Here is a 21861-nt window from a genome sequence, read left to right on the forward strand (position 1 = left end):
TAGTTGGAGAGCATCGAATTAAAGTTCTTAAAAAAATTGATAGAAACTATAATATTATTCACTTACATACGATGTTTCAATTATACATATCTACACGTCAGTCACCTATATATGTATAATATATATGTTACGAAATTTACAAAAATAGTAAAATATATAAAGAATCAATGGACAGAATCAATTCTCCGGGAAAGTTCTTCAATTCACCACAACAAAATTTTATTTTTTAGTAAGACAATATTACATTGCGTTTAGCACAAAAGTAAGTTAAGTACATTTTTAGATGAACGGTTTCACATAATATTAACTTCAAGCGATACATGTATTTTAAATTAATACTCAAAACAGTTATTGTAACCTTAAAATGCTTTCCCATCAACTTTTTGTATGACATCCAATATCCTGGCCTATTTTTGTCATGGGTGACTACTTAATTTAGTACATCACCTCATACAAAAGATAAAACAAGATGCAGATCGTCCTAAATAACGATCAATGAAAAACTGTACCAAAATATCGAATTATAAAATAAATAACTCCAGTCTCTCAACATATTGAAATAAACGCAAAGCTACTCGAACGCTTTTGGATCAATAATAAATTGTATCGTTTTATAGTAATTTCGGTTGCATCCAGTCGCTGGGTTTTAATGTGATAAATGATAATAATTTAATAGTACTATAAGGACCAATAATATTTGGGGGCTAAGACATGCCCAAAATATCTCTTTCAATATATATACTTTCTATAAGATTCAAATAATATATACAAAATAAAAATGGAACTGATAAAATCAATGTATAAGCTAAATAGTGAATTGAAATACAGTCTAAGTTTATACGCATTTTTAAGCCATTAGCTTCAGCTTTCCCTCAATAAAATACTCGGCCTTCACATCAATAAAGGAAATGGTAAAATCTAATAGAAAATAATGTGATGCCTAGTTTAACCATTTAATGAAAACTCTATACCTTACGCTTACATTATTATGTTAAATAGAAATTCATAATATCACAATTTGAGTTAGGTGCCGGTAAAAATCATACCGAGTTGCGGCAGTAGAACTTGCACAAAAATACCCTTCCAAATTAAACTCCACAAACAGGCCTTGTAAATCAATAAAAACTAAAAACAATCTTTTACTTTCGTATATAGTGTACTTTAAAAAAAAGTCAACAAGAACATCCAACAAAACATTGTACAAAATATCACAACTGAAAGAAAAAAAATACACGGCACGTGTTGCGGAGTATAGTTTTCAGTCACTAGGCTATACAAAAATAATCTATAGATTAATAGTGTCCAGGTCCTGACACGGTGCTCTAAGCGACGAATCTGGCACTGGAGCACTGTTATCTGTAGATTTCTCTTTATCTCTTTCACGTTCTCGTGCCGCAGTCGATGTGAATTTTCCACCCAACGATGGAAAACTAAAGTCTGCGTTTGGTAATTTTCGCATAATTTTCCCTGACGTGATGAGTCTGCCGAATCCTTCTTGATGGGCAAACGCATAGCCGGACCGCAACGAACGGCGAGCGCGTCGTGCCGACGGTGCACGCAATGGATCCGTGGACTGTCGAGATCGCACTCTGGCTGCACGCTGACGAACTCTTAATCTAGCAGCGAGACCGGGTCTCACGTCTACTACATAGAACCTCCAAGCTAACACCGGTACCATAAGAAATATTACCTGCAATAAATACATTTCTATAGCAACCCAAACATCAAATTACAATTATTACATTTCAAACACTCACAGTTAAAACACTAGTGAACCAAAATGTTGCTTGACTCATGGCGACCGTCAATGACCCAACATAAGGCCCACCGCATACATAATTATAAAAATAATCAAGAACAAAGTATGATAATAGTGAACCCCATATTGTAATGTGATTGAACACCGTCCAATAGGTTGTATCCAAGGCAATCTAAAAACAAGTTCAAAATCTCATAATAAAAACACTTCAATGCACATAAGTATGCGTAAATAAATAAAACGTATTTAACCTGTGTTGTATTATCTAGTACAAGTATTGTCGCAACCACACTTCCTAACAGCATGTGATCTGATAATATTCGTCCATCAGGCGCAAGGCCATCCTTATAAGTACCTAAAAAACATTACATTAAATAAACATGGTAGATACATACACATGTAAAATCCAATTTTAATATTGAACTAAATCTCACCGTATGGTAGCAAAAATAGAATGAGGGATGTATAACATCCGTGTAATGCACTTTTCATAAACTCAGTCTTGTTAAACAATGAACTCGTCAACCCTGGTGTATATAATTTGGGAAATAACAATGAATTCTTCTCGGATACATCTTGTTCGAAAACTCCCAGGGCTAAGACCGGCAAAGACGTGTAGAATAAGTTGTACACAGATATAAACATAGGATCGAAGACAGTCTGGAAGACAATATTCATTTTAAATATCCTACAAAACATATGTGTATTCTACAAAACATATTATTTCTTGAATGTTTACCTGAGCGCTAAATCCACAAAAAAATGCAAACCAAAAGTGACAGAGTGTGAAGGCGAAATTTTTATAAAAAAAGTAACTTAAAAATTTACACATTCTATAGTAAGACCATCTGCCATGTACTAGAAGTAGTCTTTCTAAAAATCTGAACTGCGCTATCGAATAATCACTGGCTAACACTGCCTGCAGTCCTTCTTGGCCAGAAATACCGACTCCAATATGAGCGGCTGGGGAGAAAAAAATTCATGTCATTGGTATAAAAATTATAAGACAATTTTATGACTGTAAAAATACCTTTGATCATCGACACATCATTTGCGCCGTCTCCAATTGCCAATGTCACAGCTTTCTTGTTTTTCTTTATCATTTCAACCACCATAGCCTTTTGTAATGGCGTTACTCGACAACAAATAACTGATCGACAATGCATGGAGATATCCAAAAATCTATATAAATAAATATAATTACATTTTATTAAATAACAGTAAAACAAATATAGATGAATGTAATAGTGAATTACTACAATGTGATTCAATTGTAAATGAAGAAACGAAATTATAATTTTTTTAATATATGCATTCTTAAAATTAAAATGTGTTATACAAACCTTTGTTCTAATTGTGGATGTAGGCAATGAACTAAAGAATGTCCATTTACTACAATTGCAAATCCATTGCCTTCCTCGGATAAAGGATCGGAATTTTCCGTATTTGCACCAGAATAATTACATTCCGTACTATTGTTTGGAAAAAATAGTGATTAAACAAAAATTATATTTCAAAAATTCATACTAAATATTTCAAACCCTATTTAATATGAAATCGCAATTTTCAAAAAAATATTGAACAGTCATTTTTGAACACAACATGCATTTAAATAGATGAACAATGAACTAATATTTGAATACTATCTTGAGTTTAAAAAACCTATGATTGCATTTTATGTATAAAAATTACTGTGCAATATTTTAATAATGTGTTGCAATTCATTGTATTATATCTCAGTCTTACACCTACTACATAAATAAAATACTCTATACATTTAATACATCCCACTGAATTACCCTAATTAAATATAATATTTGCTAAGCTGATCAAATATTTTTAAACTAATAAATATTCAGATGTTAAACAATTCAGCGATAGTAGTTTGAAATTATCTAATAATATTTAATAAGATTTCATAAAAATCAAATTCTTCTTATTCTCATAATCTATGACATATTAAATAATATAAACTTAACATATAAAGATATACTGCATTATATGAAAATATTAAAAAAAAAACATGAACATTACAAAATTTACTAGCTATTAGAAAATCATAATTACAAAGCTTTGACTTTTAAATTAAAAACATCTTAAAAATTAATCTCAAAGGTCCCTATCACACTGAAACGCTGGTGACAGTTACCAAACAGAATTACATTTAAAAGACCGCATACTGAATTTGGCGATTGTCATTTGAAAAAAATACAAAGACCAGACCATAAAGACCATTAAGCGCTAGAATCCCAGTGCGATACGGTCCTAAAAGCAGAGCCATAAATCAAAGTAACAATAAACAATGACTAAAATCAAATCAAATTTATAATAAAATACAAATTGCAATAGTCAAACGTCAATAAAGACAAAACTATTTTTATGGCAGCCACCTTATGAAACCATACAGTACACATAAATGAATAGCAGGTTAGAGAGAGAAAGAGCATACTAAACTAAGGTAGAAAAAGCAGAGAAATAAAAAAAAAATTGAGGAAATGTATGTGTGAGTATGTAAATTAAGTTAATAATTTCGTATTAAATATTATTATGAAGTCAATAACTAAATATGTATTTGAATTAATATAATAGGTGCGATAGAAAATTTGTAAAATGCGAATCAGTATGCTCATATTATAAAAATACACGTAATATACTCTTTCTGCTGTATCTACGATTATTAAGCATTTGCACAAAACTCTACAATCAGCAGATATGAGAATCGACAAATGAGTGCTTATACTTCATCAAAGGATAAATTGGAAAAAATGAACAGTACCAAACACATGAGTGTACGATTTGATGTTGGAAAGACAGTAAATACATATAAAAATAAAATAAATGCGTGTGCACGTATACACGAACGTCTATATGTATATACGTGCACATGCAATATGTATAATTTATTAGGTTAACAAAAGGAATAAAAAGAATAACGAAAGGATTAAACAAGGATGTAATGAGCCCTTTATCTCTCTACCTTGTCGACTGTGAGACTGGTTGGTCAATATTATTTTCCCACCTAAATGTTACTACCGATATGGCGGGAGCCGGGTTAACTTTGACGCTGGCGTCTCGTTGGTTGTCAGCGAAAGTAATGGCAGAGTCGTCACTCCTGATAGCTGGACGTGACACATTTTGAGACGACATCCCATTGCCATTTTCATTACTGCTAGTCGTATGATGGTTTAAACCTGGTCCTGAAAAGATAACCAATTAAATGTTTTGACATTGGTTGATTGTATGAATGAATCATCAAAGCGGTGCTGCACCTTGTGGTTGAAATGTATTCACCACTCTTATCGCATCTCTATATTTCTTTAATTGTTGTTCGACTTCTTCGTGGGTTACACCATCAACGACAAACACTTCTACCATGTCATCAGTTAACAGTTGACAAGAGTATCCAATATTAATAGCAGTTTCTAATAACAAACATTTACGTTATATAAAATACAAACATTATTACATTCAAAAATATTTCGAAAACAAACCTTGTTTATCTCCGGTAAGAACCCATATTTTAATACCAGCCATGGCTAAATTGGCAATCGTTTGTGGAACACCGTCTTGTAATTTATCTTCTATTGCAGTGACACCTAATAAAAAAATAATAATATACAATACATATGTAGAAGTGGCATACATTCAATTTCTGAAAATAAATCGAAAACTAACCTATTAATTGAAGATCTCTTTCAATTTCTTCATATATTGCATCTAATTGATCATCTCTGTCGTGAATAGCTAACGCAGCTTGCTGATGACGATGTTTCCAATCAGAAAAATATGATTCTTCTAGTGGACGCCAAGCAAGTACTAATGTACGTAAGCCTTCACCAGCAAATTTCTAAAAATATATCATCGTTGAAAATAATAAATCAAACATCAAATAAAAACAGATGAGATTTTTATTTACATTCAAATGTTCTTGGGTTTTTGCTTTGATATCATCTTGATCTGCTTTAAGTCTTTCATATATAACGTTATCAGCTCCTTTAGAATATAATTTGAGCTGTCCATCTTTTCTCAATATGACTGACATTCTTTTTCTGAAGTTATTAAAATCCAATATACATAACAGTTCATACACCTAAAAATGAAAGAAAAAGACATAGTAAATTTTTGACAATGCTAAGAATGGTCATGCATTGGTAATTTTCATACCTCCGTTTGACCCATTACTTCAATTGTTATACTATTTGGTGATCGCTCTTTAAATACAAATCCAAAATTTCTTGCTGCTGACACTAATGCAGATTCATCTGGTGACTGAGCCTACATAATAAATACAAATTGTTAAAATTATCTACACAAAAATTAGTTTAATAGTAATTTGAATACATTTTCACAATTACCTGATATTCGAGTCTACCGTGCTTATCTTCAGGCATGACTGTATGACATAACGCTAATAATCTAAAAAAGTCATGAGATTCGGGGTCATTTCGCTTAACAGAATCTAGTAGTGTTCTATCATAAAATTTGAAATCCGGTTCATAGTCACGGTTAAAAGAAAAATCCAATGGCTCTGTTCCCTAAAATTAAAAATAATTAAGATTACCTCAAACATTACATTTCAGAAAATGTTTAATTTAATGAAAGTCAGTTCGCTAAATATTTTATTTACAAAATATGAATATAAAATAAATATATGTATGTACAAACCAAACAACTGAGCAAGAATTAAAATTTTTCATTTTATAATAACAATACATAATAATATAATAAAAATACATGCATAGTAAATATACTGGGGTGCCAGTGCATATCTATATGATGCAAAACATCCAAAAACTCACTAAACAAACAAAAAATGACACTATCAATCCCACAAACTATGTATGTAGTATAAAAAAATGGATATTATAAATATCAAATTTTAACCTTGGTACATATAACTGAATTGCAGCACTAATCATCATATGTAAATTCTCGATTATACGTTTCTAGTATGCGAAATGAAATAAATGACAGTTCGAATTAAGTATTTTCAAATGAATATTTAATTTATAAGATGAAAATAAATCTGAGCATACATATGAATATGCATATTAGTATAAGCTTGGCATTTGAAGGGTCAATATTTAAAAGGTAACAGAAAATGCATACATTTCCTTTGGAAGTGTCTTTTTGTGGAATAGGTGATTGTGAATTATTTGTGGCGTTGACGTTTGAATGTGGACCAGGGGTACTACGTCCCTGATCTGCTTCCGTCTCGAGCAAAGCCGCCATACTTGTATTGAAACCAGGTCCATCTTTAGAAAATCCTTTCTTTGGAGACATCACTGATTCAGAGGAGCTTGCACCTACTCTTAGCTTGACTTTAGTTTTGCTTCCATCAGCCTGCACGTGCATGACATAAATAAAAAAAAAGAAACGGAAAAAAGATAAAACCATGCGGTGACTATTATCCAATATGTCAAATAATTAATACCTTCACCCATTTGAATTTTTGAATTTTCGTTAAAAGCGTGCACATTTTGCAAAATTTTCGTGTGACTTCAATAATAAACATGTGCAAAATATTCATGCTTTCTAATTTTATTTTTGACATTGTATATCATTTTTTTTTATGTTCTTTTTTGTATAAATTATAAAACAACATAAAAAAAACGTATGAGCTAAAATGTAATTTAACAATGACATAGAAAATTGATAAAAATGTGATAAATAGGTTAAAAAAGATCCGAGATGATTCAGCTGCGAATAACGTAATTTAATTTTTTTTTAAATTAACTAAAATAAATAATACATACAAATGTATGAATAGCATTAAAAAAGTGAAAATATAAATTTACAAACATTTTTATTAAAAAAAAGCATGCAAAATGTAATTATGTATTTTTTAAATCAACCTTGTAAAATATACACAAGTCATCAACACAGACATCACCAACTAAGTATTAAATTTTGAATTCAAAAAGTGTAAATAGTCGAAAAACATTCTATATCTATTCCAACTACATTACAACTCCAATATATAATCAAATTTGGTACTAAAAATAAATGTGCATATATATCACTTGCATTTTATTTTACACATACATACTTACATAATGCACACTCTAAAATGGATAGAAAAAATATTTTATATAAAAAAACATGCATTTCAATATGCAAAAATTATAATTTTTCATCACAACCTTAATGTACAAAAAATTCCAAAACAACTCGATTTAAAAAAAATGCATGTTTTTATATATGTAAGTACATACATATGTACACAATATGTGAATATGAATATAATGATTATACGATGTATGTATATATATATATATATATATATATATATATATATATATATATATATATATATATATACACACGTGTACATATAATATATCCTATTAAAATGTATATGAAGGTAATGAAATATAATTAAATAAGGGAAAAAATGCATTTTTTAAAAATTTATCAAAAATGTTTGGTATTTTTCAAACACATTTGATATTCACCGATGATATCCTTTAACAAAATCAACAAACAGTAAAATGTTTATTTTTAACCCCTTTAATGCCAAAATATGTACATACACGTTTAATTTTATTTTTAAATATGAGAATTTTGGACCTTTCCAAATATATTTTTTATTGATAATTAAATAAATTTATATATAAATAAAGGCTAGTAAATCGATGATCATGTTATTGCTCGCCAAACCTAAAAGCCGTAAGAAATAGTAATTGAAAAATAATTTGCATGTGCAAAAAACTGAAATAACTAAAACTACACAATGAGTCTGTGATGATTTTAATATTTGTATGCATCAACTAATGTAATATTATGGCAAATTTATGAACAATGTATTTGAAATGATCTACATTTAATTGAATTTGGCAATAAAAGGATTAATAAAACAATTTCAACAACTATTTGATTTGTCTATGACCTATCTACAATAGTAAATTTTTAACTTTTGTGATTTATAAACATTTGTAGATTTAAATACCTCTGTTAGCTCTATTATTTCACCAGAATTTTCATCGATTATATCTCCATAACACTGACCCGCTATTGAACATTTATTGAACGTCATTATGTTTTGAGTTAATGTTCCAGTTTTATCAGAAAAAATGTACTGAATTTGACCTAAAAATAAAATTAAATATGAATAACAAAATTTTTATTTTATGTAACTCAATAAAAAGAGAAACCGGCATAAATGAATATATGTTTAAGTATATTATATAACTGATACAGAAAAATAATAATAGTAACCTAATTCTTCGTTGAGCGTAGTAGTTCTAGCTTTGGCTGCGGTTCCTGTTTTTTCATAGTACATTTTTTCGTCCCAGTTAATAAGAAAGCTTTGAGCAAATCTAATAACCTGTATAAAAATAAATTATAATAAATTCGCTGATTAAACAAAAAATATTTTTAAATCAACAGTACAAGAATTACCTCGACAGACACGTATAATGAAATCGGCACAACTGTATTCATCACAATCGCATAAGAAAAAAACACTAAAAATGCTATAACCACAGATCCACCAACGGGCTCCGAAGGTACCAATGTATCCCATTGTAAGAAAACTTGAAAGTTTTGTCCAAATAAATATTCCCAGATACCACAGGCTACCATACAAAAAAAGCATATTGACAGTAAAAAAAATACAATCTGAAACAGAAAAAGTATACGTATAAATACATAAATAAGATCTAGTGACATCAACGATGAAATATAATCAAATAATAAACATACTCCAATAATAAGAAAATTTAACAATCTATCAATGCTAGTGCGTTTGAATTTAGTTTTTCCACTATTTTGCATTAATTTCGTGTCCTTTCCAGCAAATATTACAACGCCATAACACCACGAGGTATTACGTAGAACACAGCCTCTCAAAAGTATTTTATCATTATCTAGCGAATATTGTTTTCCCTGCCATGTTAAAGCACCTAAAATTGAATTTTCATTATTATATTTAATATTTATTCACTTTCATCGCACTGATATTAGACCAAAAAGTAACATACCTTCAAATTTATTGAGGAGATTGTTGGGCACCTCACACACTATTTCCCCATCAAACGTACCAATTAAGGATTCGTCTTGACCCATTTCAGCCGTTTCAACTAAACACTGTCTGCATTTCAAATTAGTCTCCCTGAGAAAACAATTCAATTACAATAAAAAAGTATTTAAAAAAATATTATGCGACGTCTTAGAAATAAGTACCCATCCAACTCGGCAGTTTCTATATAGCACAATCCGTTAGGTTCGCTAGTTGACAAGAGCAGTATGTCTGCAGCCACGAATTGATCATTTTCCATTCTAATAACATCACCCACTTGAACAGTTGCCCATTTTTCATCAACGAGTTTGCCATTTCTCAAAGCTTTTGATTTTCTATTATTGACTTGTGAATCACTTTGATGTCTTTGCTGCAATTTTGACATGTGTAAGAATAAAGCCAAATAAATTAATATCACAATGAAACAATTTAAAAATTACTTACAAAGTCATCGTAAGCATCTTTAACTGCGGTCAGTGCCAGTACTCCAATTAGTGGAATGGCTGTCGTGATTGGAGTTAAACTGGATATGGCAGGAATTAACTGCAGCACCAGAAGGCACAAGAAATAAAAATTTGCCAATCTTTGAAATTGTTCCAATAAATTGAATGGCAAAAACGTAACCAAAGAATATTTGGATGTCTTAATGTAGTTACTCTATAAATAAAATAATATACATGTAAAGTATTACATTATGTCTTGCATACAAACAAAATAAAGTAAAAATCATTACTTACAGCATAATGGAATTGTGAATTATATTCTCTATTGTTGGCTCTGATTCTTCTTTCAGACTCTGTGAAATATATATAAAAAATACTATAAATAAAGTAATTCAGCACACACGATCAAATCAATTTTACGTACAAATTATTATACTATACATAATAATTTTGATTTTGAAAACTAACTGGCTTCGAATTTTAAATTCCAAAGGTTGATATTTTTTATATTATGTAATAAATCATTGCAATAACATCAAAGCACATGTATGGTTTTAAATCTAGGCTATTCACACTTCCTAGAAAATGCAAAAGATGCATTTTTCAGTATAACTGGGGTGTGTAATTAATGCAGGGCTGTGGAATTGCATCAAAATTTACCGACTCCGGCTTTATTTTAGGATTTGACTACGACTCCAACTTGAACGATTTTTGTACGATGGACTTTTCTTCCCAACGTATAAAATTATTAGTAATTAAAATTATGGCGATTTTTAAAGTATTAATAAATTAAAAGAATTTAAAAAATCACTAAAAATTTACATTTAGCCCAATTTATTGAATTATTGGTAATGAAATAGGTATAAATAAAAAGTAAGTACTCATAGTATAATATATGTGTATAAATTTTATACTTTTATATTTTAATAATTTTATACTACATATGTATATATAAAAACTGAGAATAAAAAAAAGTATGAGTAGAGGAAACATTGGTTTTGGCCAAAACACATTATTGCAAATTAAAATATGTGCAATTTTTTTTATTTATAATGTAGTTTAAATTCATGATTTTATAAACAAATTATTAAATTTCAATTTATTAGTCGATTTACTTCAATAAAATTAAAGACTTAGTTGACTAATGCCGTAATACTATTAATTAAAATAATAAAAAGTAGTCGAATTCAGTTGATTTTTTACAACTCCACCTCCGACTCCGGTTGAAATGCTCTGACTGCACAGCCCTGATTTAATGTAACTAATAGATTAATTTAAATCTTATATATAAAACAAAGAACGTTCGTTGTGTGTGTGTAATTCGTTTCTGATTGGCTTTCGTCAAATATTCAATTTTTCGATTTAAATAAATTTAATAAAAAAACACAAATGAATGTTTACTATTATATTAGCTTTGTTTAAACGGGTTATATTACAAATACCGAGGAAAGTCGGCTGGAACCACTAGTTATGTATAAAATATAAAATGATGATGATGATGAATAAACATATGTACATTAACTACAAAACTGTCTTCACAATTCATTAAAATATTATGAAAACTATAAAATTGGTGGAGTTAGCTAATCGCATACATTTTTAAAATGTATGCGATTAGCTAACTCCTACATATGTACATATGTTTCACCAATTCGCACAATGTTTGCATGATGAAATGAAAAATCTACATTGGAATTATTTACAATTCCACAATGAGTATACGTTTTAAATTGCATTGTATACATTCCGTGTAAGTATAGGCTAGGTATGCTACAATAGAAGTAATATTTCACGATTAATGTGTTCATAGAAATTTACTTGAATTGTGGTTTTGAGGTAAAAATTGATTGTACGTATTTTATCGTGGGGAACATATTTACTTCCGTAATATCAAGAAAATATGTAAATTTATCAAATTTTTAAACATATGAGTGTAGGTATTCATAACTGGAGTGATATATCGTATCTCAATTTTACCATCAAATCGGAGAAGATCTATTAAAAACATGAGACAATTTAATTTTATAGTATTGACAGGTAATGCCAAATTATACAAACCTTCTTGACAAATCTTTCATTTATTTATAATGAACAATAAATAACAAAATTAATAATAAAAATGCGTTATTGCCTGATTTATAGTCGACCACTTGGATTTGAAAGGCAACTTTCCGGTTCACAACAGTAATAATCTTCTTCATTAATAATCATTTGGCGTTAATGTATTATGCATTTCAATCCAAATTGCCAACAACTATAATGTAACTTCTATGAAAATATTATATAAAATAATAATCTGCTATATAAATCTACGGTTTGAAATTATGAATCAACAAATTTGGATAAGGTGCCAATTTGGTGCCTTGTTTGTTTCCAACTTTCATCCACCTGAACAACGCTGGTCTTTGCTGGCAAGTTTAGATCAAGATTTTTATTTTCTTTTGTAATTGAAGTAAATATATTTCATCATATATGTACATATGTACACTCATTTATATTTTCCATTCCTGAATCTGCGTGAATCTCAATCGAAATGTGGATCTACAGGCAAATGCTATATATATATAAGTTGGACAGGAAATGTCACAAATGAGTGCTTTGTCTCAGCTTAAAAAAACTAAAGAAATCGCCAAGATTAATCATGTAATGCAACACCCAGAGACAAATCATCTTCCGTACCTTATTGGAGATCTGCAAAAGGAGAGACCCGGGAAAAAAGGCGTTGTGAGGCAATGAAGTGTTCCGGGGGGGCAAATATGATTGCCAACGTCCGGTAACAGATAAGACACCAGGAAAATAAGAATCTGTTTTCATTTTCCTCGTTTTTGGTTTCGATATTGTTTTAAACTGAATTTGCATAAGTTGAGTCGAGGAGTAAAGGCGAAAACACATTCAAATGAACGGCACGGCACGTCTTCATGGCAAGTCAAGAAAGGGCGTTCCCAGTTCATTGTTAATTCGTACGATCTTATTTCGACAAGTTTCTCCCACATTTCTTCCAATATGGAATTAGCCGTCAATCACTGTCAAGCTTATATCAATACAGGGATAAAATATAACCGAAAACACTCCAGTGGGTGATTTTTGAGACTGCGTGCCTCAGGGATGGCTAGGCATGCTTGGGTTTTTATTGTTAAAAAGTATCTAAAAATTATATAACCTATGAGTGAAGTATGAATATACATATATAAGAGATAATGAGAGCCTATAATGCAAATTTTATAAGATATAATGTAAAAATGAAAAAGTTTTAGGCGTTTAAACAATTAAACTCCAACAAAACGAGTGGGTGTGGAAAAGCCAAACATATACGGCAACTACCTATTAAACGTCACCGCGATCAAAATTTGGACGTGGTTATTACGATTATTTTTCACCATCGTACTATAAATTATTTGAAGACTGTAGGAATTTCAGCTCAATCTTTTGCGAAGTGAAACATAGAAGAGGCTTGCAATAATAAAATAAATGCGTGCCGTGTGCCTCTCTGTGTGATTTCGCCCCAAAAGAGAACCCATCAAAAGAGAAGTACACAAAGGATTCAGACCGCAATCGTAGAAGGACTTGAAGTAGTCTGAGGTGTTGCTGTTGCGGGCGCGGTGTCTACGTCGGGGGCGCGGCCTGGGGGCGGCGCACCTCCTCCACACGGCCAGCTTCCCCAAAACGGAGAGGAGCGAAGCGCGCAGAGACACCGAACCGGATCCAGATCCAGAACCGGAACCGGAACCGGAGGCACAGCCGGAGCTGGCGGCCGGGGGCGGAGGCTCGCTGTCCGCATCGGCCTCGGCGTCGGCGTCGGCATCGGCATCGGCATCGGCGTCGTCGTCGTCGCGACCACTCAGGTTGTTGACGCTGATGTTGATGTTGATGTTGAGGGGAAGAGGAGCGTCGACGTCGGCATCGGTGTCCGCGTCCGCGTCTTCCGCCTCGGGGGTGGCTTTGGGGGCGGCGCGGCGAGCGCGATAGCGACGCGCCTTTCGGCCGGAGCGCGCGCCCTCCTGGCCCTCGTGCAGCTCCAGGATCTCCAGGATCTCCAGCTCGACGGCGTCAGCGTCGGCCGCCATGGCGCGCGCATCGGCATCGGCCCCACCCAACCGCTACATCTCCCCACCGAGCTTCGAGCGCATCCCGGGCGTAGCCCCCGATCACCGCGCCCGCCCTCCCATCACCCTTCGAACGTCCAGAACCCTCGCTCCCTACTCCCTACTCCCCGTCCGACCCACTCATCCTCTTGGTTCGGCGATCGATATCGAGTCGTCACTACGCCGCAGATCCGCCGCTCCGACGCACTCCAAGATCGCGATCACATGTCGTCACCGGACGCGGCTCGATTTGCCCCCGCGGGGTTTTCCGGGATGGGACGAGCGCGGGGTGACAGGTCAGTCCCGTGTACGGCGCCGCGACTGCTTCTGGGAAAACCCGCCCAGAGGGCGCCGCTGTCGTCTGGGGGTTAAAGGGGGCCTCGTCTCGGTCACCTCCACGCCGGTAAAGCAGGACGCTGCCGTGGGAAATTCAGCCACGCTCGAAAGCCTAGCGCTTTCCCGACAAACCATTCCAACCATAATATTAATTGCGGAATGCACACTTCGCTTAGTAAATTTAATTTCGATAAAAGCGTTGAAACTTAAATACGACAATTGAACGAGAATATATCGTGGAAAACTTTGAATTTTCCATATAAGGAAATACCAAATTGACATTTTTAGAATATAACACACAGCAGAAAACTGACATCTGTCAATTGATTGGAGAGAAAAATCTGTGATTAATTGTTTTCTCAATGACTTTTTTTTTCAATTTTGTCTGTTTCTATTTCCATTATTTACTAGTGTTTTTACCCGGCTTCGCTCGGTATTTGTAATATAAACCGCTTAAGCATGGTCAATCTAATAGTAAATATTTTATTAAATTTATTTGAATATTCATTTGTTTTTTTATTAAATTGAAAATCACGGATTTTATGAACAAAACAAACATACATAAAGTCTCTTTCGAAATTATATTAGAAGAGATAACTTTTCAAATTTAATTTATTTCCTTTGTTTACTTCTCATTTTTTGTAACATAAGTATTATACATACATACACATACATATGTATGTATTTAAACATGAAATAAATACTATTTTGGAAAGCAAAAAAATCATACTTTTACCGAATTAATTTCATTATTTTTTTTCTCTTACATTTTTGTTTATAAATTAAATAAACAAAAAAATCAAATTTTTAACACCATTTTTTTTATTAAAAAAATTATACGTAGATATGTAAATATCTACATATTAAATTAGTCAACAAACAATTTCATTTCCAAATCTAAAAATAGCGCAAACATTTCATTCGAAGTTGAGTTTCTGTGTGCATACTTTTTTTTTTAATGTATTTCCAACATCAAATTGAACATTTAATATAAATAAAAGAATAAGAATGCCTATTACCAATTGTTGATAAATTCTCAAGTCGGTATTTAGAAAACCATCATTGATTATTTCGAATATTAATATGACCCCCAATATACCTACATACGTACGGTCAACAATTCTGTCTTTAGTTAGATCTATTCCGAAAAAAAAGAAATTAATATAAGGAGTGAAAAGAAAAATAATGAAAATGTAAGAAAACATGATACAAAATATAACGCCATCTTAAAATTTCTTAAGCCTAATTGTTGAAGCAAAATAACGTATTATAGGAAGATTGACTGTATTGCAAATGTTTTTGATTGCCTTTATTAAATTATGGCCTAGAATTTGTGTTAGTTTCTTTGACATTTTAAAAGCTCACACGGAGTCAAAGTAACTAACAAGTATAATATAAAAGCCACATTTAATACAAACATAAATGATAGATTAAAAAATAAAATAAACATTATGTACACATGGAAAAGAAAATCAACTCATTGTATGGAATTTGAAATTTCAACTCAAAGCCAGTTTGTAGGACAGCATCGTCAAATGCACGTTGGCGAATAAACTTGATTTGTTTATTTAGTGCGAATGTGATGAAAGATAAAGGCGTTTAGGAAATATAAAATCGATACGTACCTTGGCCGTATGTTTTGTTCGATGACTTTCCCATGTCGATGACTGTGAAAAGCTCTGCGACAAATTTACGCTGGTAAAGTAAATGGACCCCGCACGCACCGACACACACTCACACACACACAAAAACACAAAATCACTATAATTTAGTTTCGATCCGATGTGAATTCGAAAACGTTAACATCGGCAAACTGATAACGATAGTCCGAGTAATAATTAATCGACTACTCTAACTAGACCGAAAGTCTACGTGTAATACTTGCGCGCGTTAACATTTATTTTAAAAATGTAGACAAAAAATAATTATAAATAAATAATTGTGCTCTAGTTGCTTCTTAAACTATATTTGTGTGATTAAACTTACGGTGATTGTGCTTCGTTTAATTGAATATATGTATATAATAGTCACAACGAAATTCGTTCAGTTCATGTATATTTGTTCAAAAAAATTCAAAGGACACTTGTTTGATTCGATCGTTCCGTACGTACGAATGTTTTAAAACAGCAACAGTATATAATATATATATATATTTGTGGTATTTTTTTTTTTATATATTATGTAAATATACGTATACAACTAATAAGACACTTGGTATTGTTTCAGATTCGTCGAAGAAAGGCAAACGCGGCGTATACAAAATAAAATTAGTAAATGTTCATATAAAAAATAAATATTTTCTCGATCAGTGACGTCGTTTAGTGCGCGGGGGGCGAAACGTTCTGGGGGGCGGGGGCGCGGCTCTTTGCCCCGCTGCGTGCTCCGGTTCCGGCGGGGGCACCTTCATGGGGGCGGAGCGCTGGCGGGGCGGCGCCCGGCCCACTGCCCCGTGGAGGGCACACGCTCTCGATCTTGAACTAGCCTCTCTGTGAACAAAAAACAATCAAATTAAAATCAAGTACACTCAAAAGCCTGTTATAATTTTTTTTAATGAAGAGTATACGTGACGTGACGCGAGTTACGTGACACGCCATTTTATTAATGTATTTAAAAATGGAGGAAAAAGTCGATGGATCAATTTATGTTTGAAAACAATACCTACTGGTCTTTCAACTAGTGGCCCGGTGCAGGCAATCGAGCATTTGAGGGTGAGAAGAAAGCATTTAACATTTAATTCACATTTTTCTGTCCCTTACAAAAGGCAACGGAAAACAAGTATAGCACGGTGATTGCATTACTGCTAACCACCGAAAGGTTTCCGGGTTCAAGTCCTGATTTGAACTCCAGTTTTCCTCAGTGCTGCTGGTCAGATTTTGATATTCGTGACTCTAAGCGGATCGTTTCCTATCAATGTTTGCCAATTTATCTGATTTAATTGTTGAAACGGTTCCTCATCAAATTGGCAGAACCGTCCTACCTACTATTTGCCACCACTATTTGAATATAATTTCAAATTTATGATCTATAAATTTATATATGTAGAAGTTTAATGCCGTAGGTATTACACCGCTCAGGGGTAAAACCCATAATGGTAAAATATTTAAAATAAATACAGTCCAATCATTGGGCAATTTTCGTCAACATTTTGTCAATTCAACGCCAAGCAGATCGCTTGATTTCTGAGCAATTAATTGATTTGTAGATTATTTTTAACGACGAGCAAACTACTGATAAGAATTTCGTTTACAACATAATACAACCGGTAAATGATCCAACCAAAAACCTAGTTCGTAGTTAGATCTATAAGATATTTCGATTTTTTTTAAACACATACAAATATATAATATAAATAACGAAGCATCGTTTTTTTGTTAATGATTCCAAAATTGCTTTTGATAAAAGAATGTTTGCTCAAGAAAATATCCTCGCAAGTCGAGAAAATACGATAATTATCGTAGCAAGCAATAAACCTGTCGACTTGTCGCTAGATCAATTGCTCAGTGAGTGGTCTCTTTAAGGGTTCCGCGACAAATCACTCACGGATCATTCACTCAACGACGTTACTCGCACGACATTTCACTCACGCGACAACCCACTCACGAGACAAATTACTATTTTATATATTTATCTGTGATTGGATAGTGTGTTGATTCGTAACGATACGTTTAATTGAGTTTTGGAATAATTCTTGTGTAAAAAAATAACATTTTGTACGTTATTTTAATAATTCCGTGAGCGTAATGTCGTGAGAGTAATTTTTCCCACGAGTAATCTGTCGCGGGAGTGATTTGTCTGTGAGCGAGTTGTCGCGTGAGTGAAATGTCGTGCGCGTAACGTCGTTGAGTGAAATGTCCGTGAGTAATTTGTCGTGACACCCTTCTTCAAGAATGGGAACAAAATTGAAAGAAAAAAAAAGAATTCGTAGGTTTTTTAAACAATATTTTGACGAATGTAAAATGATATTGGATTAATATATCAATAAGTATCGTATAATTGTATTAATAATTTTTAATATCAAAGATATTCTTTGGACGCAGCAATTATAGTTTCATGAAAATTTGTATCTAGCCATACTTCACCTTCACTTGGATACCTTCACTTGATTACAATAGTAAAATTAAATATAATTGCAAAAATAAGCGATAATACGTGTGAAATTGAGGCATGCATCATATAAAATTTAGCAATCGCTTAATGAAAATAGCGAATTGACTCGATTGAACGAGAATTATAGAAACACCTTAAATGCCAGAAAACGCTGGTAAATTACTTCGTATAATTAGAAGAAAGTTAAATGTAGGACTGAATTAAATATTTGACGTATTCTAGTGTATGACCGTGTTTGAAATTTAAAAGTATGACCGCAAGTAAGAAATAACAGATATTTACGACCACTTCCGATGGTATGACACACACTGTAACAATATTTGAAATTCCCAATTGGAACAACGAAACTTATGATTACCGTGTTTGCCACTAATCTAAAATCTATAACATATCAAAATTAACAAAAAAGCATCGACTACTTGAATTGTAAAATAGTATACTTGGCATAAAATAATATACGTTGAAAGTAATCGATAGTGCCAAGAACTCGACATTTATAATACTAACGGTAAGTTTATGACATTTATGTACAACGCGATCGCTGATATTCACTGACTTTGACGTACGATAAAAATATAGACTTCATTCTTTGTTCGAGAAGTATTTTGTAATGATTTTGATGAATTATAAGCATATGTGGAAGATGGAAAAATTGGCGGTGATTATAAATGTGGAAGAACGGGAAGGATGGGGCAGAAAGTCAAATTTACTTACCTTATATTTTATGTTTTCTAAACCAAATAGTCGTAGATAAAAAAAATCTTCTTTAGATACAAAAGTATATGAAAGATCAAAGCAATGATCTTATTATAAAAATTTAACTATGACAACAATTTGTCATTCACTAATACGCCCTTAGCCACTTAATGTATAGGTCAAATTGAGGACAGGGCTGTTATTGGACGAAATTCGTCTTGCCAAAAGCGTACACTTTGTTAGTTTCATTTATATGTTCATAAATAAAAAATTCTACATAATGATCTACATATATCAGCTCACTGTGTATATTAACCCAATGGAAAACAAATGTGGGGAAGATTTAATAACATTTTTCTTGAATTTTTAAAATCGGAATCCGAGTCCGATTCGGATTATTGAAAAATGTTGGGAAACGGAGTAATGCTTTTTGGTGAGCAATACTCGTGTGGTTAATCCTCTTGTGAGAAATAATCTTAGAATCGTTTTTTTAACGTACATTATTAGCTAGGAGTTGAGCAGGTGACTCGATGCTAACCACCGAGAAGTACCCAGGTTCAAACCCCTGGGTTGACCTCGATTGAAAATAATTGATTTGGTATTATTTCTGAAGTATTGCTGGTCAGACTTGGATATTGGTGACTTCAAGTCGCTCGTTTCCTATCAGAGTTTACAAATTGATCTGCTTTCATTGTTGATACGGTTCCTCGTCAAATTGGCAAAACCTTCCTACCCGCTATGTAACCACCATTTGAATATGATTTCAAATTTATAAGTTTATATATGAGCCACTATATTTGAAAGTGGCAGAAGTCCGATTTTCAGTTCCAAAAACAGTATTTAAGTTTGACTTAATTCACAAATTGTTATTACTGTTTTAATTCGATATGTCCAGAATCTCGGAAAACCAGAATAAACTTATAACAAGTCAACAATATTTTTAAATATTTTAAAACCCAAAACATTATATGTATGTAGGTACATACATAATGTTTTGTGAGATATTTCTCGAAATGAAGAAAAGCGAACTTACGGCACTTATAAATATAACGACTCATGTACAAGGGCAGCCCGTAATGGCATCATGGGAAAAATATAAATTAAAAAAATAAATTATAGACAAAGCTGAAAGCATAAGCAAAATAAAATGAAAAAAATTACACGTACTTATGTAAGTACTTGCGCAAATATAATATGTATGTATTGATAAATCACACATCAAGTGTGTACTTTTTCAACAAGTCTCAAATCGAATGTCGACCTGATATTGTACAGTAAATTAGCGATTTCCATACATATATTTTGGGTACAGTTGTCCCTCGTGTCTGCACTGACCTTAGTGGAATTCGAACACTGGCAAACGGTGTCTGTCCGGTATGTTTGCGTGTCTGTCACTCATTCTGGTCAACACGAAAATAATAATGCTAAGTATTAAAGCGTACGCACATCGCCATGATTGATACGCGACCCATCTCCCTGTTCTTTAACACAACACATTTTCATGGACCATCAAGCTTGAAAAAACCAAGATTAACAATTTTACTACGCCCGATAGTGAAATCGTAACCATGCATGATATTTGCAAATGCGAAGTGTTGTTTATCAACCATGTTACATAACAGGTAGTATTCCAAAGCGTGTATAACGCGATAGTAAATAAATAACTTTTAAATTCAAATATTGTATTATATCTAAATATGTACTGCAGCCAGAAAGTACGGCGAAAACCAACATTGTTTTCAAATGACCTCATATTATTTTTGGACCGAAAAAGTGCGCCACGAATAAAAAAATATACATACATATATGTATGTATGTCAGAACATATATAATGAAACATTATATCATCATCTACAGCCATGCACCATTCAATGCTGGATGAAGGCCTCTCCAACACGCTTCCACTCATCCATCTCACCCCACACATTTTCCTAATTTCGTCTACCCATCTTCCCTGCGGCCTTTTACCCTTTTGCATTCTCTCAAGTACCATTCAAGCACTTCTTTTGGCCAACTTTCGTCCATTCATCTAGCCACGTGGCCCGCCCATTGCCATTTCAATTGAAACATTATATATCGTATGAAAAATGTAGAAAATCGATTTTATTTTAATTTTTTTCATTTCCAATTACAACTATTCATATGGATTAGAAAAGTTAGTAACAACTTCAGGTAGAGATATTTTATTATAATTTTTGTAAATGTTTCATTTTTACCATAGGTGCGATACCAGGTTGCCCTTAAGCGACACCTATGATCGCACTTATACACAAATACTAAAACACATTCTTCATATATTTAAGAATCAACTAATTCAGATTTACGACGAATTTGCGAGAAACGGAGAGGATGCCGATTTTATTGGATCCGTCGCAACAAGTAAATCGCAATGACAAACTCGAACAGGTCACAGTCGAT

At 32.6% G+C, this 21861-nt stretch overlaps 2 protein-coding genes across 2 annotated transcripts in view; both read right to left on the minus strand.

Annotated features, from left to right (window-relative positions):
- Positions 1-21861, minus strand: part of LOC143910247 (zinc finger MYM-type protein 1-like) — a 396863-nt gene that overhangs the window by 358391 nt on the left and 16611 nt on the right. The window lies entirely within an intron of this gene.
- ATP8B (ATPase phospholipid transporting 8B) lies at positions 1161-16382 on the minus strand. Its single transcript, XM_077429620.1, has 23 exons — positions 16266-16382; positions 10517-10575; positions 10224-10436; positions 9944-10149; positions 9742-9872; positions 9464-9663; positions 9161-9379; positions 8978-9086; positions 8709-8848; positions 6115-6294; positions 5924-6034; positions 5676-5849; positions 5435-5606; positions 5251-5355; positions 5029-5181; positions 4737-4956; positions 3103-3231; positions 2790-2941; positions 2499-2722; positions 2194-2419; positions 2011-2114; positions 1758-1931; positions 1161-1690 (listed from the first exon to the last, which is right to left on the minus strand). Exons 1-23 carry the CDS (start codon positions 16297-16299, stop codon positions 1286-1288), a joined length of 3840 nt encoding a protein of 1279 aa, XP_077285746.1. The 5' UTR covers positions 16300-16382; the 3' UTR covers positions 1161-1285.

This window comes from Arctopsyche grandis, chromosome 4 (genome assembly GCF_051622035.1).
Source record: "Arctopsyche grandis isolate Sample6627 chromosome 4, ASM5162203v2, whole genome shotgun sequence".
In the NCBI taxonomy this organism is placed as follows: Eukaryota; Metazoa; Arthropoda; class Insecta; order Trichoptera; family Hydropsychidae; genus Arctopsyche; species Arctopsyche grandis.